Here is a 21,405-nt window from a genome sequence, read left to right as displayed (position 1 = left end):
ATTCCGGGAGGGCCTCCATTTGGGGGGCAAGTCTAACGGGAGCCCATAGGGATGCAATAGAGAGAGACGTGCGAGTGCAAGAAGTGAACGTTTTGCAAAGTGCGGGGTTTGGAGAGGCTTCGTCTCACTGCGGAGCCGGGAGTGAAATAATTCGGAAAAGAAGGCTGATGGGCGGAGTTTCGGACCGCAATCCCAGGTAGGTTTACTTGGGTGGGTCTTAAAGGTACCCGCTGGACTCAGACGTCGTTCTGTTAGTTGGGGTACATTCAGGCGGGTGGTCGTGTTGCCCTGAAGCGACAAAGCGTGCAAAAGCAACCTTGAAGAATGTAAACAGAATCTGTTTTTGCAAAAAAATAAAAATAAAAAAAAAATTATAGTGGCAGAATAGGGTTGCCAACCTCCAGGTGGTGGCTGGAGATCTCCTGCTGTTAGAACTGATCTCCACAGGGGTCATTTCCTGCAGGAGCGCACAGGAGCGGAGCTCCGGCAGTAAAGAGCCCAGGGGGCGGGCACATGCAACAAGCCCCACCCCCTGCTCCCAGCAGCCCTCAGTCAGAGCAAGAAGCAGCCAGGTAAGCTGCAGAGCCCCCTCGGTCCAAAACAGTCCGGCGGCACCTTTAAAACCAAGTTTTATTCAGGTACAAGCTCTCCCTCCTCTGCGAGGACAGATCTGCACATTCCCCACCCCCCCAATAGCTAGCAATCCAAAGCAGTCCAGTGGCACCTTTAAGACCAGGTTTTGTTCAGGCAAAAGCTCTCCCTCCTCTGTGAGGACAGATCTTTTTTTCTCAGCATCCCCCCCCCCCCAATAGCTAGCTATCCAAAACAGTCCAGTGGTGCCTGAGCGGTGGGTGTTGCCTTCTGACACACTTCTGGTGATGTCAGAGGGAGTGGCATATACAAATAAGTTATGCTAATGAGCTCCTGCACCTCTTTTTCTACGAAATGACCCCTGGATCTCCAGGAGGCATGGTTCAGTTCCCCTGGAGGGAAATGGCTGCTTTGAACGGTGGACTCCATGGCAGGGGTGTCGAACTCGTTTGTTCTGAGGGCCGGATCGGACATACATGAGACCTCGTTGGGCCCGGCTGTGTGCGTCATAAAATGCAATGCCAGGTAGCGGAGATATAAACTTTATGAAGGACACAAACACAAAAGGGGTTTTTTAAAACTTAAAATAAAACCATGCCTGAAACATCAGCGCTCTTGCAATATTTTGTTTATTTAACCGTGTCCTGATAACGGACACCTCTTGCTCCGAATGATTGCATCAAAATGTCTGTGCTGTTGCAGTCTTGAGTATGCTGTCCAGGTGTGTATCTGTCAGATGCTGTTGTGTACAAGACTCGACACAGCTCATGAACAGTGAATCAGCTTTATTAACGAAGTCAGAAGAAATCAGAATGAGACAAAAACATAGAGCAACAGGCTCTCTTTTAAATGGTGGCCACGCCCATAAGTCATATAATCAGGGGTCGTTTCGTAGAAAACGAGCTAGGGGAACTCATTAGCATAACTCATTAGCATATGCCACACCCCCTGACATCACGCGATCCCCCCCCGAAATGACCTCTGCATATAATAACCAATCACCTTTTATGGATAAGGTCCAATCAGAGTGCTTCCCTCCAGAACATTACGCAGCTCTAATTGGTGGGTTTACAATCCCGTTCCAGAACTCAAGCTAAAGCAGAACTTCATATATAACACCTGCAAACCTACGATGACGCGGCAGCAGCAGAACTCTTGAGGAAGATTGGTGAAATGAGTTTAGAACCGGGCGCTCATTGAGGATGAAGGACTTTTCCTTGAGAATATTAGCATCTCCTTAGTAATATTTGACCGCATGGTCAAAGCAATGGTATTCCCAGTAGTCATGTATGGCTGCGAGAGTTGGACTGTAAGGAAGGCCGAGCGCCGAACAATAGATTCTTTTGAACTATGGTGCTGGAGAAGACTCTTGAGAGTCCCTTGGACTGCAAGAAGATCAAATCAGTCCATCCTAAAAGAAATCAACCCTGACTGGTTCCTGGAAGGCCAGAGAGTGAAACTGAAGCTCAAAGACTTTGGCCACCCAATGAGAAGGGAGCCCTCACTGGAGAAGACCCTGATGCTGGGAAAGATCGAAGGTCAAAGAAGACGGGGACGGCAAAGGATGAGATGGTTAGACAGTGTCACAGATGCAACGAACATGAAATTGAGCCAACTTCAGAGGACAGCGGAAGACAGGAGGGCCTGGCGGGATCTGGTCCATGGGGTCGCAAAGAGTCAGACTCAACTGTGCGACTGAACAACAACAAACATTTTTATCACGGTGTTTGTTAGTTTGATATATTTCCCACCTGGAACGTGGCAACTGCAGGAAGGACAGAGTTTGAAAACCTCTGTGAGGCATAACGTCATAGAACCCAACAGTCAAAGCCGACCTTTTCCTCCAGTGGAATTTATCTCTGTAGTCTAGAGGTCAGTTGAAATACAGGAAGAACCTTTGTGAGAATAACTGTTTGAACAGTGGCAGGCTGGGTCCGTGTTCCTGAAGTTTTGCTCATTCCCGTTGGGTTCCAAACAAGAACTGTTGAAAGTATACTCGCTATTGAAAGCAAGTTCAAGGAGTCATTAAACGAAACCGCCTTCAATCCAGACGGGCGTGTCCTGCTGTTTTGTAAATCTGTCTGTGAAAGTATTGCTGCTGAGAACCAGTTTGGGGTAGTGGTTAGGAGCACGGACTCTAATCTGGGAGAACTGGGTTTGATTCCCCACTCTTCCTCCACATGCAGCTGCTGGATGACCTTGGGTCCATCACAAGTTCTCTCAGAGCTGTTCTCTCAAGAGCAGTCCTTGAAAGAACTCTTTCAGGCCCACCTTCCCCACAAGGTGTCTGTTGTGGGGAGGGGAAGGGAAACAAAATTGTAAGCTGCTCTGAGACTCCTTTGGGTAGTGAAAGGCAGGGTATAAATCTCATCTCTTCTTCATATCAGTCTTTGGAAGTATTACCTTTTTTCATCCATAAATACTCGTCTAATGGAGAAGAGATTGGATTGGATTCCGCCTTGCATGCAGGAAGTCCCAGATTCAGTCCCCGGCATCTCCAGTCAAAACAATCAAGTTGTAGGTGATAGAATCATAGAGTTGGAAAGGGACCTCCAGGGCTATCTAGTCCAACCCCCTGCACAATGCAGGGAATTCACAAATCCCCCCCCCCGCCACACCCCCAGTGACCCCTGTTCCATGTTCCAAGAACAGCTCTGCCAGAACTATGGCTTGCCCAAGGTCATCCAGCAGCTGTAAGTGGAGGAGTGGGGAATCAAACCCGCTTCTCCCAGATTAGAGTCCGCGAACTTAACCACTACCTCCCAAGGCATCCACCACCTCCTGAGGCAGACTGTTCCACTGCTCAGCCTCTCTTACAGTTAGAAAGTTTCTCCTGATATTTAGCCGGTATCGACTCCCTTGTCATTTCCACCCATTAGATCTAGTCTTGCAATCCGGAGCAAGAGAGAAGAGATCGGCTCCATCTTCTACATGACAGCCCTTCAGATACTTGAAGACTGCAATCGTGTCCCCTCTAAGCCTCCTCTTTCCCAGGCTAAACAGACCCAACTCTTTCAGCCTTTCCTCATAAGACTTGGACTCCAACCCTCTCACCATCCTGGTTGCCCTCTTCTGGACACGCTCGAGCTTGTCAACATCCTTCCTAAAATGTGGTGCCCAGAACTGGACACAGGACTCCAGGTGAGGAATAGAGAATAAAGTGGAACGACCACCTCCCGTAATCTGGACACAATGCTTCTTCTGTTAATGCATCCTAAAACTGCATTCGCTTTCTTCGCAGCCACATCGCACTGCAGGCTCATGTTGAGCTTCTGATCAACCAGAACACCCAGATCCCTTTCACATGTGCTGCTGTCAAGCCAAGTCTCTCCTATTCTATATCTGTGCCTATGAGGTATCCCCTATGAGGCAAGATTCTGCAGACGCCTCTGCAAAGAACCCGACTCTGTTCAGCATATCCTCTTAAACTGCCCGCTGTTTACCCAGCTACGTTCACACTTGATTAGTCCCCTCCTCCAACTCTTTAAAGGAGCTGCGGTGGCTCAAGTGGTTAAGACGCTAAACTGCAGGCTGTGGAAGGTCGGTAGTTCAGCAGTTCGAGACCCGGGTGCCGCATGACGGAGTGAGCTCCCGTCTCTAGTTCCCGCTCCTGCCAACCTAGCAGTTCGAAAGCAAGAAATTGCAAGTCGATAAATAGGTACCACTTCGGTGGGAAGGGAACAGCGTTCTGTGCGCCTCGGTGTTTAGTCATGCCGGCCACATGACCACAGAAACGTCTTCGGACAGCGCTGGCTCTTCGGCTTTGAAGCGGAGATGAGCACCGCAACCCTAGAGTCGGATTCGACTGGCTTTCGAGCAAGGGAACCTTTACCTTTACCAACCCTTTAAGGCTGCAACCAATAGAGGTATTAAATTCTTGCTAGTGGACAAAAACCATGAAGTTCCTGAGCAGGTGGCAGGTTTCCTGGCAAATGTACTCAGGGGCCAAGAAATAGAGGAAAGAAAGATGTAACTGTTTTAATTACTGTACTATTCGAGATTACTGTTACAAATTTTTAACCTTACTGTATACGATGTTACAAACTGCTGTACTCCAATTGTTTCCCTTTTTTGACATATGGGTTGATTGGTACTACTATTCTTTTTATAGAGTTATTGCTGTGCCAGTAAAGGTTATTGAAATTGGAATTGGATTGATTGATTGATTTGCTTTATTTATAGCCCACCTTTCCCTGCAACGGGGCCCAAAGCGGCTTACAGCCTTCTTCTCTCCTCTTTATCCTCACAACAACCCTGTGAGGTAGGTTAGGCTGGGAGTGCGTGACTGGCCCGAAGTGAGCTTCCATGACAGAGCAGGTATTCGAAACTGGGTCTCACAGATCCTAGCCCAACACTCTAACCACTACCCCGCGCTGGCTTTTTAAAGAGTAACCCCCATTGGATCAGAGATATTTACTGCCCAATACACAGTAGTAGTGGGTAGTGTGTTCTTGTATTGCAGAGTCTGGTGGTTGTGAGGTCTTATGTTGTAGAATCTCAAAGGGCATCATAATTTCCAGTTTGGTGTAGTGGTTAAGAGCATGGACTCTTAATCTGGGAGAACCGGGTTTGATTCCCCACTCCTCTACATGCAGCTGCTGGTGTGACCTTGGGTCAGTCACAAGTTCTCTCAGAGCTGTTAAATACTGGATTCTAGACGCATTGCAGTGATCAGCTCTAGTTTATTCAGTGATTTCAGCAAACTACAAGGACAACTTGTAGGGCTTGAGCCCTGCTTAAAAAGCATGCAAACACCACACCCAACACACACCCACTCCCAGTGATAGGCTATTTACATTACACCACGTATCTATTGGTTTGTTCCAGGATCCTGGCAATCTATTGTTCTAGAGTATCAAGCTCAACCCATTCCTGGTACAGCTTGAGGATTGGCTTAGGCTCAATACATAACAGCTGTTCTCTCAAGGGCAGTTCTCAAGAGAGCTCTCTCAGCCCCACCGACCTCCCAGGGTGTCTGTTGTGGGAAGGGGAAGGGGAAGGAGTTTGTGAGCCGCTCTGAGACTCCTTCGGGTAGTGAAGGGCGGGGTATAAATCCAATCTCCTCTTCTCTCAAGAGCAGTTCTCAAGAGTGCTCTCTCAGCCCCACCTACCTCCCAGGGTGCCTGTGGTGGGGAGGGGGAGGGGAAGGGAAAGGAGTTTGTCAGCCGCTCTGAGACTCCTTTGGGTAGTAAAGGGTGGGGTATAAATCCAATCTCTTCTTCTCTCAAGAGCAGTTCTCAAGAGAGCTCTCTCAGCCCCACCTGCCTCACAGGGTGTCTGTTGTGGGGAGGGGAAGGGAAAGGAGTTTGTGAGCCGCTCTGAGACTCCTTCGGGTAGTGAAGGGTGGGGTATAAATCCAACCTCTTCTTCTTCTCATCTTCCTTGAGATGAATTCTTTTGTGTGAACCTTGATTTTCTTCTCTCTCTCTGGAAGTAAAGCAGCGTGCACTTCAATGGCTATTCCTCCTCCAGGTGACTGCTTTCTCCTTCCTGTTTGTTTCTTTCGGTTTTTAGTTTTCATTTGGGAAAGGCAACATGAGACACGCCCGAGCTTGCCCACGTGGACTTGCTAGGTGGATTTGGAAAAACACAAAGGGCCATAGAGGCTTCCTGCTTATACCTGGAGGGGAAATGTCCTGTCCTTTAATCAAGGCTTAATGGGTGGAAATGGGCAGGTGAGGTGTGTTGTGAGGTGGACTTAAAATGACATTACCTGGTCAATAACAGCCCGTTGAAGCCTCTGTTAAAGGGACAGGGCATTTTTCTCCAGGCTTGTTGGCACCCCTCGGGCCAGGTGACACAGGTGATGTTTCAGACAGTATCCTGTGTCATTCGGCCTTGGCAGGATTTTGGGGCCGGGGGGTTATCCCCAGGCTCATGAATGGCAGGAAATAAAGAATTGGTCTCCCCAAAGTCAAACTGGTTGATCTCACAAATAAGTGTACATATGAAGCTGCCTGGGTCCATCAAGGTGGGTATTGTCTACTCAGACTGGCAGCAGCTCTCCGGGGTCTCAGGCTGATTTCTTTCTCATCACCTAGTTCTCTTAAACTGGAGATGCCGGGGATTGAACCTGGGACCTTCTGCATGCCAAGCAGAGGCTCTGCCACTGAGCCACAGCCCCTCTTTGCAGCTCTCCAGGGTCTCAGGCGGAGGTCTTTCCCATCACCTCCTGCCTGGTCCTTTTTAACTGGAGATGCCGGGGATTGAACCTGGGACCTTCTGCATGCCAAGCAGAGGCTCTGCCACTGAGCCACAGCCCCTCTTTGCAGCTCTCCAGGGTCTCAGGCTGAGGTCTTTCCCATCACCTCCTGCCTGGTCCTTTTCAACTGGAGATGCCGGGGATTGAACCTGGGACCTTCTGCATGCCAAGCAGAGGCTCTGCCACTGAGCCACAGCCCCTCTTTGCAGCTCTCCAGGGTCTCAGGCTGAGGTCTTTCCCATCACCTCCTGCCTGGTCCTTTTCAACTGGAGACGCCGGGGATTGAACCTGGGACCTTCTGCATGCCAAGCAGAGGCTCTGCCACTGAGCCACAGACCCTCTTTACAGCTCTCCAGGGTCCCAGGCGGAGGTCTTTCCCATCACCTCCTGCCTGGTCCTTTTTAACTGAAGACACCAGGGATTGAACCTGGGACCTTCTGCATGCCAAGCAGAGGCTCTGCCACTGAGCTGTGGCCCCTCCCCGGAATTATTTTTTTCCAGGGCTTTTTTTTTTTTTTTTTAAAGGGGTGCCGGAACTCTCAAGAGGGAAATGTTTTCAGTCTGTATGCCGAAAACTCATGAACTTTTAAACATTTTTTTAAAAGAATCTTGTCAAAGAGGCAGTAAATTCAGGACAGACTCCCCAAATACCCTTGTGTGATTGACTTCTGGAACTCACTGAGACAAGAAGTAGGGAGATGTCCCTTAGATCCCAGAGCTTTGAAAGGCATGAGGTAAATTTAGGGCAAAACAATCCATATGAAAATATACTCTAAAATAACAGTGATGGGGTCATTTTGTAGAAAAAGAGGTGCCGGAGCTCATTAGCATAGCTCATTAGCATAACTTATTTGCATAGGCCACACCCCCTGACATCACCAGAAGTGTGTCAGAAGGCAATACCCACTGCAACTTACCTGGCTGCTTCTTGCTCCCTGTAACCTGGGACTGCATGTTGGCCGCCCCCTGGGCTCTTTACTGCCGGAGCTCCGCTCCTGTGCGCTCCTGCAGGAAATGACCCCTGGGATACAGAAATACAGAGACTGGCCAAACCAAATAATAACCAAAAAAAAAAACAGAAATACAGAGACTGGCCAAACCAAATTATGACCAAAAAAAAAAAAAAAAGGAATTTGAAACATCAGCAACACCAAGACGGCAATCACTTAAAAATAACTAATTAAAATTATAGTGTTACCGAAAGCACAAGGGGTGGTGGTGGGGAAGCCAATTTGGGACCCTTGTCGGTCATTGTGCTGCATCTGAATATGTGCTGGTGAGGTTCTCAATCTCCAGGTGGGGCCTGGAGATCTCCTGGAGTCACAAGTGATCTCCAGACTACAGAAATTAGTTTCCCTGTAGAAAATGGCTGCCGCAGAGGGTAGACTTTATGGCATTACACCCCACCAAGGTCACTCTTCTCCCCAAATCCCACTCTCCCCAAACTCCACCCCCAAATCTCCAGGAATTACTCAACCTGGAGTTGGCAACCCTAGCCCCTTGCTTCCCTTAATTATAGAGCTGGCTGTGGGTTCCAATTAAATAAAAGAAGAAGAGATTGGTTTTATATCCCACCCTTCACTACCTGAAGGAGTCTCAGAGCGGCTCACAAACTCCTTTCCCTCCCCCTCCCCACAACAGACACCCTGTGAGGTGAGTGGGGCTGAGAGAGCTCTCTTGTGGACTGCTCTTGAGACAACACCTCTGAGAGAACTGTGGCTTGCCCAGAGTCACCAAGCAGCTGCATGTGGAAGAGTGGGGGAATCAAACCCGGTTCTCCCAGATTAGAGTCCGCGCTCCTAACCACTACACCAAACTGGCTCTCTGACAACTATAGCCAAGAAAGTCTTGGTGTAGTGCCACAAAATGGCCACTGGTGGCCCCAAGGAAAGCGAGAGGGCCACCACTGAAAAGCCTCTGCCCTTGTTTGCCACCTGCTTTACTTCAGACGGCCCGAGGACAGGAAGAAAGGCTGAGACAATGACCTCAGTATCTGGGCACAAATAGATGGGGGCAGGCGGTCTGTTAAGTAGCCAGGTCTTGATATCTGACGAAGGGAGCTATGATTCTTAAAAACGTATACCCCGCAAAACTTGTTCTCCTCTAAGGTGCTGCTGGACTCGAATCTAGGTCCTAGGCCTGTATATATTATATAGTATTGAGCAGGGGTCATTTCGTAGAAGAAGAGGTGCAGGAGCTCATTAGCATACCTCATTTGCATATGCCACACCCCCTGACATCACCGGAAGTGTGTCAGAAGGCAACACCCACCGCTCAGGCTCCACTGGACTGTTTTGGATTGCTAACTATGGGGGGGGGGACGTGCAGATCTGTCCTCGCAGAGGAGGGAGAGCTTGTACCTGAATAAGACTTGGTCTTAAAGGTGCCACTGGACTGTTTTGGATTGCTAGCTATTGTGGGGGGGGGCACGTGCAGATCTGTCCTCGCAGAGGAGGGAGAGCTTGTACCCGAATAAAATTTAGTCTTAAAGGTGCCACTGGACTGTTTCGGATTGCTAGCTATGGGGGGGGCACGTGCAGATCTGTCCTTGCAGAGGAGGGAGAGCTTGTACCCAAATAAAACTTGGTCTTAAAGGTGCCACCTGACTGTTTTGGACCAGGGAGCCGGGGGGAGCTCTGCAACTTACCTGTCTGCTTCTTGCTCTGGCTGAGGGCTGCTGGGAGCAGGGGGTGGGGCTTGTTGCATGTGCCCACCCCCTGGGCTCTTTACTGCCGGAGCTCTGCTCCTGTGCGCTCCTGCAGGAAATGACCCCTGGTATTGAGGTGTCTATCCCCTAATTCTGAATCTTAACACTGTTCTAGGAGCCCAGAAAGGCTATGAAAGCAGCCGGCTATGGTGGACGGCGAGACCCCGAAACTACTTCCCAAGTTAATTCAAGAAGGAAACCTCACCCGTTTCAAACAAGAGATTCAAAATGTCGTGGATCTGAGCGGGGAAGTGAAGCGGAAGCACTTTGGGCGGTCGGGGGACACGCTCCTCCACTACGCGGCCCGGCACGGCCACGTGAACATCCTCCGGTACTTGGTGGAGACTCTGGAGATGGACATTGAGCTGTTCAATAACGATTACAAGCGGCCCCTCCACGAGGCAGCCTCCATGGGCCACCGGGACGTCGTCTTGTACCTCCTGGAGAGAGGAGCGGCCGTCGATTGCTTGAAGAAAGCAGACTGGTACATGGTTTGCCCTTTGCCCTCTTCTACTACTGACACTGCCTAGCGTTGCCAAGTCCGACTCAGGAAATATCTGGGGACTTTGGGGGTGGAGCCAGGAGATATTAGGGGTGGAGCCAGGAGCAAGGATGTGACATCACTTTCGCAATGTCAGTAGGGTTGCCAGATGGGGAGATTCTGGGAGAGGGGAGGGAACAAACGTGATTGAACTCCAAAGGGAGTTCTGACCGTCACATTTAAAGGGACCTCGTTACTTTAAAATGCTTTCCCTCCACTGGAAATAATGGAGGGTGGGGGCGCCTTCTTTTGGGGCTCATAAAATTGGCCCCCCTGGTCCAATCTTTTTGAAACTTGGGGGGGGGGGTTCATAAGAGGCACCACCTACTATGCTGAAAATTTGGTTTCTCTACCTCAAAAGGCAGCCCCCCCTCCCGAGTCCCAGATACCCATGGATTGATTCTCCATTATACCCCATGGGGACTGGTCTCCATAGGGTATAATCAGGGCTATTTCTGGGCAGGAACGCACAGGAACGGAGTTCCAGCTGGCTCCTGAGTTGGCCACGCCCAGCAGGAACTCATTAGCATAATAGGCCACACCCAACAGCAGAAACTCATTAGGACTGGCTACATTAGGGGTGTGTGGCCTAACATGCAAAGGAGTTCCTGCTACAAAAAAAGCCCTGGGTTTGGACGACAAACAAGGTAAACAGAATAAGAAGCAAAAGGTGGGTGTGACTGGATGACCACAGTTCTGGTAACGTGGGGTGTGGCCTAATATGCTAATGAGCTGCTCTGACAGGGTGTGGCATAATATGCTAATGAGTTTCCGCTGTTCGGTGGGGCCTATTATGCTAATGAGTTCCTGCTGGGCTTTTTCTACAAAAAAAAGCCCTGGGTATAATGGAGCACCCAGTGGCCACAAGCACCCTGCTTTCTGACAGCCCTGAGCAGGGGGAGGGGCTCCAAACGAGGGGATTCCCTGCTCCCAACTTGGGATTGGCAACCTGAAAACTGCCAGAGGCAGGCCTTCTCCGGGACCAGTGCTCCCTCTAAGCTGTGGAGTCTTGTGAGCAAAAATCCTACTTTGTGAGCTACTGGCATTAAAGTTGTGAGCGAGCAATTTGGCTGCTGCATACATTAGTTTGCTCCGGAGCCCTTCTTCCTGAGCTAAGACGAAAATCTGTGCGCTGGAGGCTGAAAAACTGTGAGCTGGCTCACACTCACTCAGCTTAGGGGGAACACTGCCCAGGACTGCTGCTCAGGAGTCTTCAATCAGCAGTTGAACATGGGCAGTTGTACCCCGGGGGCAAAAACTGAGATGAAGGTGATACACTTCCATCAAAAGTGCAAATTGCAGGCCCCAGCGCCCTTTGGCTGCATACCAGAGGGAAGAGACAGAGCAAAGTGATTCAGCCTTTCTACCTAATTGCCAATGGAAACTGGGCTCCCTGTTTGGTAATTAGAGTTAAAAGGCTGGGGTTTCTTTTAAAATAACTTCAAAGGACACATCCATTTTTCCTTTGAAAGACTAATAGCAGATAGAGGAGAGTTCATTTTGATTAGAAAACGGAGCGGGGGGGGATTGAAGGACTAACCCGTGTAGCCCTAAGGCAATTGAGGCAGCCGTGTTGGCCCAAAAGTAAAATCCTAAAAGCCAAGGAAGCAATCCATATAACACCTTCTATTGATACCAACCCAATGTTATAGAAGAAGAAGAAGAGATTGGATTTATACCCCGCCCTTCACTACCCGAAGGAGTCTCAGAGCGGCTTACAAACGCCTTTCTCTTCCCCTCCCCACAACAGACACCCTGGGAGGCAGGTGGGGCTGGGAGAGCTCTCTCAAGAACTGCTCTTTCAAGAGCAGCTCTGACAGAACTTGTGACTGACCCAAGGTCACACCAGCAGCTGCATGCGGAAGAGTGGGGAATCAAACCTGGTTCTCCCAGATCAGAGTCCATGCTCCTAACCAGTACACTAGACTGGTTCTCTAATGAAAGTATGGCTGGGAATCTGTCACATGTCTGGTTGAAATCTGACATATTTTTCTGACTGGCGCCGGTTTTTTTTTTTCAAATATACGATGAATTGGAGAGACGTACATAACAACAGCTCTGACAGAACTTGTGACTGACCCAAGGTCACACCAGCAGCTGCATGTGGAAGAGTGGGGAATCAAACCCAGTTCTCCCCGATCAGAGTCCATGCTCCTAACCAGTACACCAGACTGGTTCTCTAATGAAAGTATGGCTGGGAATCTGTCGGTGAAATCTGACATTTTTTTCGGACTGGGCGAAGGCGGGGGGGGGGGGGAGCTTTCAAATGTACGATGAATTGGAGAGATTTTATGCACCCCAACAACAGGGTGTGAATTGTGTTCTCTGCTCCTCCAAACGGTAGGACTCCACTGATGATGGCTTGTACCCGGAGGAACCTGGACGTGATCGAACATCTCGTGCAGCGCGGGGCAAACCCCCTGCTGAAAAACAAAGATGGCTGGAACTGTTTCCATATCGCCTGCCGCGAGGGAGATCCTCAGGTCGTCTGCTACTTGCTCGACGTCTCTCCCGACATCTGGGACACAGAAAGCAAAATCAAAAGGACGCCTCTGCACACGGCAGGTAAAGCCTGCATGCGGCTTTCAGAGTGATGGGTCATTCTCACTTTTCGGGGCTTCTGTCCGCCGCCGGCCAGAAACCCCACCCCCGAACAGGGGGCATGGCAACGTCCCCAGTGCACTGATGTCACACAGAAGTGACGTCTTCACGTCGGGGGCGTCCCACAGTGACGCTCTGCCTTTTGGGCAAAACTCTATGGTCGGAGGGCAGATTTACCAGAGAGTTTTGCCCAGAAAGCAGAGCATCACCGTGTCGTGTCCCTGACATGATGACGTCACTTCTGCCTGATATCATTGCATTGGGGACGTCATAAGAACATAAGAGATGCCAATGTTGGATCAGGCCAATGGCCCATCCAGTCCAACACTCTGTCACACAGTGGCCAAAAATTCCAGGTGCCATCAGGAGGTCCAGCAGTGGGGCCAGGACATTAGAAGCCCTCCCACTGTTGACCCCCCCAAGCACCAAGAAGATAGAGCATCACTTGCCCCAGAGCCCCTATCTATACCTTGTGGCTAATAGCCACTGATGGACCTCTGCTCCATATGCCTATCTAATTCCCTCCTGAAGCCATCCATGCTTGTAGCCGCCACCACTTCCTGTGGCAGTGAGTTCCAAGTGTTAATCACTCTTTGGGTGAAGAAGGACTTCCTTTTATCCGTTCTAACTTGACCGCTCAGCAATTTCATGGAGTGCCCACGAGATCTTGTATTGTGAGAAAGGGAGAAAAGTTCCTCTTTCTCTACCTGCTCTTTCCCATGCATAATCTTATAAACCTCAATCATGTCACCCCTCAGTCGTCGTTTCTCCAAGCTAAAGAGCCCTAAGCGCCTTAACCTTTCCTCATAGGGAAAGTGTTCCAACCCTTTGATCATTCGAGTTGCCCTTTTCTGCACTTTTCCCAAAGCTATAATATCCTTTTTAAGGTGTGGTGACCAGAACTGCACACAGTATTCCAAATGAGGTCGCACCATTGATTTATATAGGGGCATTATGATATTGGCTGATCTGTTTTCATACCCTTCCTTCACTACCCAAAGGAGTCTCAGAGCGGCTTACAAACTCCTTTCCCTTCCCCTCCCCACCACAGATGCCCTGGGAGGTAGGTGGGGCTGAGAGAGCTCTTTCCAGAGCTGTCCTTGAGAGAACAGCTCTGACAGAACTATGGCTTGCCCGAGGTCATCCAGCAGCTGCACGTGGAGGCGTGGGGCCAGAACAGACACCCTGTGAGGTAGGTGGGACTGAGAGAGCTCTGACAGAAACGGATCTTTTTTAAGGTCAGCTCTTATCAGAACTATGGCTTGCCCAAGATCACCCAGCCAGGTGCAAGTGGATTAAGCCCTTAATCGCTGCCAGCCGGCTGTATGCCAGACCTGCATCTTAAAGGGACAAAACCCATATGCCCATATCCCTTTAAGATACAGGTCTGCCATACAACCGGCTTGCACTGTACATCACGGTCATTTGCTTCCTTTCATCGACCTGGAAGTTGGCAAGTCTAGCACTGGCACCTTTTCTTTTTACCTAAAAAAAAAAAGAAGTAGTAGTACTGGATCACACAGCGAAGAGGAGGAGGAGGAGATTGGATGTATACCCCGCCCTTCACTTGGAGTCTCAGAGCGGCTTACAAACTCCTTTCCCTTCCCCTCCCCACAACAGACACCCTGGGAGGTGGGTGGGGCTGAGAGAGCTCTTGACACAAACTGCTCTGTTTCAAGGACAGCTGTGCCAGAGCTTGTGACTGACCCAAGGTCACACCAGCAGGTGCAAGTGGAGGAGTGGGGAATCAAACCCGGTTCTCCCAGATTAGAGTCCGCACACTTAACCACTACACCAAACTGGCTCTTAATTAATAGCAAGGCTATTAATTAATCACAAATATGTGGATATTCATTCGGGACCAAACTGGTAAGGGGAGTGCCACAGTCAAAGGGAAAAGATGTGCCTTCGACTTCTGTTCTCTGTAGTCTGTAAACGATTGTTCTTTTCTCTCACACAGCGCTGCACGGCCGTCTGGAGGTAGTGAAAATTCTCCTCGAGCGGTGAGCGGATTTCCTGCCCTCGTTTCCTGACAATCTGACCCACAAACTAAGTCCTTCCTCTCTCTTTCTCCTGCTCTCCAACCCGTTTCCTCCTCTTCACCGACCCTGTTTGCTGACACCGGCTTCTTTTTATCGCACGGCAGCAGTTCTTATTTTACTACTCGTTGTTCAGATCTTCCCAGCAGGAGCGCCAGCACAAACGCTAATTGGGGACCAAGAACTCCTCAGCCTAAGAACCTCAGCTTTCCCTTACAGAAGCTAGAGACAAGGGAGTGGGGAGGATTCAGAACCTGGGGGAAATAACAACCTCAGAAGAGCCCTGCTGGATCTGACCAATGGTCCATCTAGTCCAGCATCCTGTCTCACACCGGGGCCAACCAGTTCTTCTGGAGGTCCAACAGTGGGGCATAGTAAGAACCTCAGAAGAGCCCTGCTGGATCTGACCAATGGTCCATCTAGTCCAGCATCCTGTCTCACACCGGGGCCAACCAGTTCTTCTGGAGGTCCAACAGTGGGGCATAGTAAGAACCTCAGAAGAGCCCTGCTGGATCTGACCAATGGTCCATCTAGTCCAGCATCCTGTCTCACACCGGGGCCAACCAGTTCTTCTGGAGGTCCAACAGTGGGGCATAGTAAGAACCTCAGAAGAGCCCTGCTGGATCTGACCAATGGTCCATCTAGTCCAGCATCCTGTCTCACACCGGGGCCAACCAGTTCTTCTGGAGGTCCAACAGTGGGGCATAGTAAGAACCTCAGAAGAGCCCTGCTGGATCTGACCAATGGTCCATCTAGTCCAGCATCCTGTCTCACACCGGGGCCAACCAGTTCTTCTGGAGGTCCAACAGTGGGGCATAGTAAGAACCTCAGAAGAGCCCTGCTGGATCTGACCAATGGTCCATCTAGTCCAGCATCCTGTCTCACACCGGGGCCAACCAGTTCTTCTGGAGGTCCAACAGTGGGGCATAGTAAGAACCTCAGAAGAGCCCTGCTGGATCTGACCAATGGTCCATCTAGTCCAGCATCCTGTCTCACACCGGGGCCAACCAGTTCTTCTGGAGGTCCAACAGTGGGGCATAGTAAGAACCTCAGAAGAGCCCTGCTGGATCTGACCAATGGTCCATCTAGTCCAGCATCCTGTCTCACACCGGGGCCAACCAGTTCTTCTGGAGGTCCAACAGTGGGGCATAGTAAGAACCTCAGAAGAGCCCTGCTGGATCTGACCAATGGTCCATCTAGTCCAGCATCCTGTCTCACACCGGGGCCAACCAGTTCTTCTGGAGGTCCAACAGTGGGGCATAGTAAGAACCTCAGAAGAGCCCTGCTGGATCTGACCAATGGTCCATCTAGTCCAGCATCTTTTCTCACACAGTGGCCAACCAGCTCCTCTGGAGGGCCAACAACAGGGCACAGAGGCCGTCTCTCTGAGATTCAGAGGGTTACTACCTCTAAATGTAGAGGTTCCCCTCAGTCGCCATGGCTAGTAGCTATTGATAGACTTATCCTCCATGAATCTATCTAATCCCCTTTTAAAGCTGTTTATTCCTGTAGCCATCACAACATCCTCAGGCAGCGAATTCCACATTTTAATCACTCTCTCTGTAAAGTAGTATTTCCTTTGGTCCATCCTGAACCTACTGCCCATAAGTTTCATTGGATGCCCTCGAGTTTTAGTATTTTGGGAGAGGGAGAAAAATCGGGGAAGTGGCAGCTGTGGTTCCATGGCAGAGCCTCTGCTTGGAATGCAGAAGGCCTCAGGTTCAATCCCTGGCATCTCCAGCTAAAGGCATAAGGTGTTGGGTGATGGTAAAGACCTCTGCCTGAGACCCTGGAGAGCAGCTGCCAGTCTGGGTGGACAATACTAACCTTGATGGGCAGTACACGGGGTTCACTCCAGTGTGCCTTTTCTCTGCTTCTGCCCAGGTGCCCCTACAAACCTGACAGCGTGGACCAATGCGGAGTCACCCCCTTTATGGATGCCATTCAGAACGGCCACCTGGTCATTGCACGCATGCTTCTAGAAGAGCACCAGGTACGTGCGAGCGATGCAGAGACGGAAAATGTCTTCCCAGCCCACAAGTTGGAGCCTGAAAAGTCTGGAGCCCTCCAGGGCCAGATTACCAGCTGCTCACAAATCATCACCGTACACCCCCAGAGAGCCCCTCGCCGCCCCCCACAGACCACTTCTACCCAGACCGAACCCAAACAGCACGCAAAAACAAATTGCATGACTTCATGCGTCCCCCACCCCCTTCTCCTAGACCAGGCATTTATTTTCGCATTCTTGGTATCCGAAGAAGTGAGCAGTGGTTCACGAAAGCTCACCCCCTGCTATAAATTTCGTTGGTCTTGAAGGTGCTCCTGGGACTCTTGCTTTTTCCTACATGTGAAATGGAGTTGTTCAAGAGGGCTTTTCTGTGATAGGCGTGCCGAAATCAGCATTGGTAATGAGACAGGAAACCTAGGTCTTGATTCGTTCCAGGTGGACGCATTCTCTTGAGCGTTATCAACTAGAATTTTGTTAGTCTTGATGGTGCTCCTGGACTCTGGCTCTTTTCTGCTGCCTCGGACTAACACGATGACCCAGCTTGATCTAGCTGGAGAAATGGCTGCTTTGGAGGGTGGACTCTATGGCGTTATACTCCGCTGAGATTCCCTCCCCAGGCTCCACCCCCAAAATCTCAGGGTATCTCCCAACCGAGAACTGGCACCTCTGAGTGACATGCTACATACAGTAATCCAATTCCAATAACCTTTTGTCACGGCTCAGGTGGGGTGTCACCTGACGCTGCCACCACTCTGGTTCCAGGAGCCCTTGAGAAGGCCCAGAGCACCCTCCCAAGACCTTCAGGCCTCCCTTTTGGCCGAATGATAGGCCTGATGACCAGGCAGAGTGAACAAGGAAAATAGTGGAAACAAGGTGCAGAAATATAACAGTAAGTCAGGATAATAACAGTAAGTGGGTGAAAAGAAAAGAAATCAAATGTCCTAATGCGTCTAAATATATACTGTTCCTAGCTCACTATTCCAAGTGGCACTAGACTACTCACCCTTCCCTCAGGATGAGAGTTTCTTCCCTGCAGCAGCCTTCCTTCTGGCTCTGCCCTCTGGGAAGAAGAACAGCTTCTGCTCTGGCAGCAGCCCTTTTGTTCCCCAGCCCGCTTCCCTATTGGTCAATTTTGGCTCCAAAACCTCTCAGGGGCTTCTGGGTGTTGTAGGCCCAGCCTCACCCACTGCTAGCCAGGCTCCCTGGGCCTAATAGGCCTTTGGTGGCACAGCCCAGATCACGACACCGTCCTACTCAGACCCTGAACCGTTTCAGTCCCCTTGCAATGCTCGCCAGCATAATCAGGCATGGCTCCTTTAATACCAGCCACCGTCTCCCGGTGGGGGAGGGGGCTGTATCTCCACCCCCTTGCCGCAGCATTTAAGGCCTCAGTTCACTCACAGCCACACGTTGGCTGCAATGTGATGGCACTTTCCACCACCGGAACCTTGACTTGACCTTGGACGTGGAGCCAGGGCAGATAACATGGGGCCAGCAGGAGCCTCCAAGGGCAAACACTCCACACAGTACATGATAGCGATGATCTATAAGAGGCCTCCAGAGACAGTCAGCAGATACATTTAGCTTACTGCAGGAAAGTAAGCTAAGCCAGGCAGGGTGGTGCAGAAACCGTGGCAGAGGTAGCCATTTGCTGTTTATCGTCAGACTGCGGTTGGAGCATGAATTGGGTATTGATGTGCAATAAAAACCATCCACCGTATTGGTCCTGTCAGCATGTTCCTGTTATAAATATGCTGGTTATACCGGGGGACTACATAAAAAGGCTACTAGTTCATACCGTCCCAGGAATTGGTTCCTGAGGTCCCCTTTTCCAGGGTCAAACCTGTCGGGTTTCGTAAATGATTTCAGAGAATGGGGTTTGCGTAGATAAACCTGCCACGTATTCTTTTAGCCATGGGAAGCAGTTTTCTAAATTGTTCTCGGAAAGCTGGCCCAAGGTCTTTGGAAAAAGCAAAGTCTTGTCTGAGAAGCCAGTGCTCTGTGAGAGCGTTCTGCTGTTTTTGTTTTTTAGGTCCCCGGCTAAAAAATTAAGTATAGCCTCCGGATGAAGGACCTACAGGGAGGTTTGTGCAGAAGGTTCCAGGTTCAGTGTCATTACGTGGTCAAATAATAATAATGAATAATTATCATATGGCATTGTGTGTAGTATAGCCAGGAGATCCTAAGATTGTCTGGCAGCCTGAAGTTCTAGCTGTTTAGCGTTATGCACCACTATTTTGCGAGCTAGACTTATTTTTGTGGCAAGAGACATTTCAGAGGCCCCTGCCACATGGCAGGGAAAACACTGGGAAAAGTGCGGCTTCTAAAAGCCGCACCAAAGTTGAGACACCGCGGCGGGATCCCACGATCAGATGCCGGGGAGGAAGAGACGAATGGAAGGGGGAGGCTGCCGAACTGCGCATGCTCGAGCATGCGCAGTACGGCCGCGGGCCAAGGATGCGCCGGCGATTCCACGGCCGGCTTGAGGCGCTCTCCTCCGAAGAACCACCTAGGTAGGTGGTTCTTTTTTAGTGCGGGTTTTTGGGTGGGAGGGACGGATCGGGGACGGGCAGGCAATGATTCCCAGATGTTGCCGTGGGATCGCGCCCGTTTGCTCCGCCCCCGACCCATCCCGCTCACGGCCCAAAACCCCTCGTGCGAACAGGGCCAGAGGTGGTTTGCCACTGCCTGCCTTTGCATCACGACTCTGGTATTCCTTGGAGGTTGCCCATCCAAATACTAGTCAAGGCCGACCCTGCTTAGCTTCCGAGATCTGATTAGATCGGGCTAGCATAGGCTATCTAGGTCAGGGCACATGGTCTAAAAAAGGCTAGGGATTCAGCGTTTCCGTGGGTATCACAATAGCCGTGTGCCCTGCCTATAAAGCCGCCGTATACTGCCTTATGCTCTTGGTCTATCAAAGTCAGCATTGTCTACTCAGACTGGCAGTGGCTCTCCAGGGTCTCAGGCAGAGGTCTTTCACATCACCTACTGCCTGGTCCTTTTAAACTGGAGATGCTGGGGCTATTTTTATCTGGCTGTTCTTAAATTGCCATTTGAGTTTTGAATGATTGCTATGGGTGCATTGTTGTCTTATGGGATTTTGTCTTTCTCAAATAAAGTTTGTTAGCTGTTGCAGAATGCCAGAATGATGGGGTGTAAATCTTTTAAATAAACAATATGCAGGCGATAACTGTCTGCATAATTTATCCTGAAGGCTGAAGTCTAGCAAGATCAGAACCAGGCATCCCGCAACCGTGAAGAACTCTATACCAGCTCGCACTGTACATATTACAGGAAGCTGTCTGTGGGGAACAGGTACACACAAGAAGCTGCCTTATACTGAATCAAACCAGCAGTCCATTAAAGTCAGCACTGACTACTCAGACTGGCCATGTCTCTGCAGGGTCTCAGGTGGGGGTCCTTCCCATCACCTGCTGCTACCTGATCCTTTTAAACTGGAGATGCCGGGGATTGAACCTGGGACCTTCTGCATGCCAAGCAGATGCTCTACCACTGAGCCACAGCCTTCTGTTTCTGTCCCCTGCAACCCAACCAGGCCGTAATATTTACATCTCTTACCATGTGATTGAGTCTCCGTGTTCCTGATAGCTTTGGTTTGGCCTGGGCCGGTTCACCCACTAGGCATATCTGGGGAATCACCTAGGGGCCGGCTTTTGCTGGAGATGGAGGGGGTGCCAAGCCGCCCATGGTGCTGCAGGACTCGTTGTTGGCCACAGCATCCCCAGGAGTGGCAACATGTGCACCGATGCACCCAGACAGAGGGTGGCTAGGCAGGGTCTTTCCTGCCACTGGGGCCCAGAGAGGTGGTGATGTGGCATGCAGAAAGTGGCAGCCCAGGACTCAACCGCACCAAATCTGGGGGTATTTCCCCATCCTCAGGTCCAAGACTGGTGGCAGGACCACTGAGCCGCAGCCTGAGCAGGAACAGCTGCCCTATGGGTGTGTGGGTGTGTGTTTGTGCGAACTACCATCAAGTCACTTCCAACTTATGGTGACCCTAGGAATTAATGACCTCCAAAACACCCTATCCTTAACAGTCTTGCTCGGGTCTTGCATACTGAGGTCCCTCGTGGCTGCCTCGGCTGAGTCCATCCATCTCCTGTGGGGTCTTTCTCTTTTCCTGCTGCCTTCAGCTTTTCCTAGCATGATTGTCTTTTCCAGTGACTCTTGTCTTCTCATCATGTGACCAACAGTAGTCTCAGCCAGTTTGGCGTAGTGGTTAGGAGTGTGGACTCTAATCTGGGAGAACCAGGTCTGATCCCCACTCCTCCACATGCAGCTGCTGGTGTGACCTTGGGTCAGTTACAAGTTCCTTCAGAGCCGTTCTCACAAGGGCAGTTCTAGAGAGAGCAAATATTATATGCCAGGCATGGATGGTTGCCAGGGGTTCCCCTGTTTTTGGGGGGGATTCTACCCGCTGCCGGCCAGATGGCCGGCAGGGGAAGCCCCACCCCCAACACCCACAGTCACCCCTCTCTCTCCCTTTAAGTGTGTGGAACCCGTGTTTCCTCCCAAGCTTGTGTTTCCTCCCAAGCCCGATCTCCTCCTGAGATCAGGCTCGCAGGGAAATGCCAGCTTCGTGCATTTAAAAGGAAAACGCAGCTGCTCTTAAAGGGGAAACGCCGGCTCCTGCTCTTAAAGGGGAAACGCCGGCTCCTTTAAGTGCAGGGAAGTGGAGATCCAGCATGCGGG

At 50.5% G+C, this 21,405-nt stretch overlaps 1 protein-coding gene across 1 annotated transcript; it reads left to right on the top strand.

Annotated features, from left to right (window-relative positions):
- The first annotated feature begins 75 nt into the window (after positions 1-75).
- LOC107112629 (ankyrin repeat domain-containing protein 16-like) lies at positions 76-18,733 on the top strand. The gene is made up of 6 exons (XM_015413815.1): positions 76-196; positions 9,616-9,984; positions 12,386-12,606; positions 14,603-14,645; positions 16,566-16,674; positions 18,722-18,733. Exons 2-6 carry the CDS (start codon positions 9,647-9,649, stop codon positions 18,731-18,733), a joined length of 723 nt encoding a protein of 240 aa, XP_015269301.1. The 5' UTR covers positions 76-196; positions 9,616-9,646.
- Positions 18,734-21,405: the final 2,672 nt, after the last annotated feature.

This window comes from Gekko japonicus, unplaced genomic scaffold, assembly GCF_001447785.1.
Source record: "Gekko japonicus isolate JY-2015 unplaced genomic scaffold, Gekko_japonicus_V1.1 scaffold890, whole genome shotgun sequence".
Taxonomy (NCBI): Eukaryota; Metazoa; Chordata; class Lepidosauria; order Squamata; family Gekkonidae; genus Gekko; species Gekko japonicus.
This window is presented reverse-complemented; position numbering and strand designations above follow the sequence as displayed.

Bases quoted from the DNA above. Each gene is read 5' to 3' on its own strand.
- LOC107112629 (XM_015413815.1), top strand. From the start codon at position 9,647: ATGGTGGACGGCGAGACCCCGAAACTACTTCCCAAGTTAATTCAAGAA. The intron at 9,985-12,385 runs GTACATGGTTTG...TCCAAACGGTAG, and splicing joins TGCTTGAAGAAAGCAGACTG to GACTCCACTGATGATGGCTT. The intron at 12,607-14,602 runs GTAAAGCCTGCA...TCTCTCACACAG, and splicing joins GACGCCTCTGCACACGGCAG to CGCTGCACGGCCGTCTGGAG.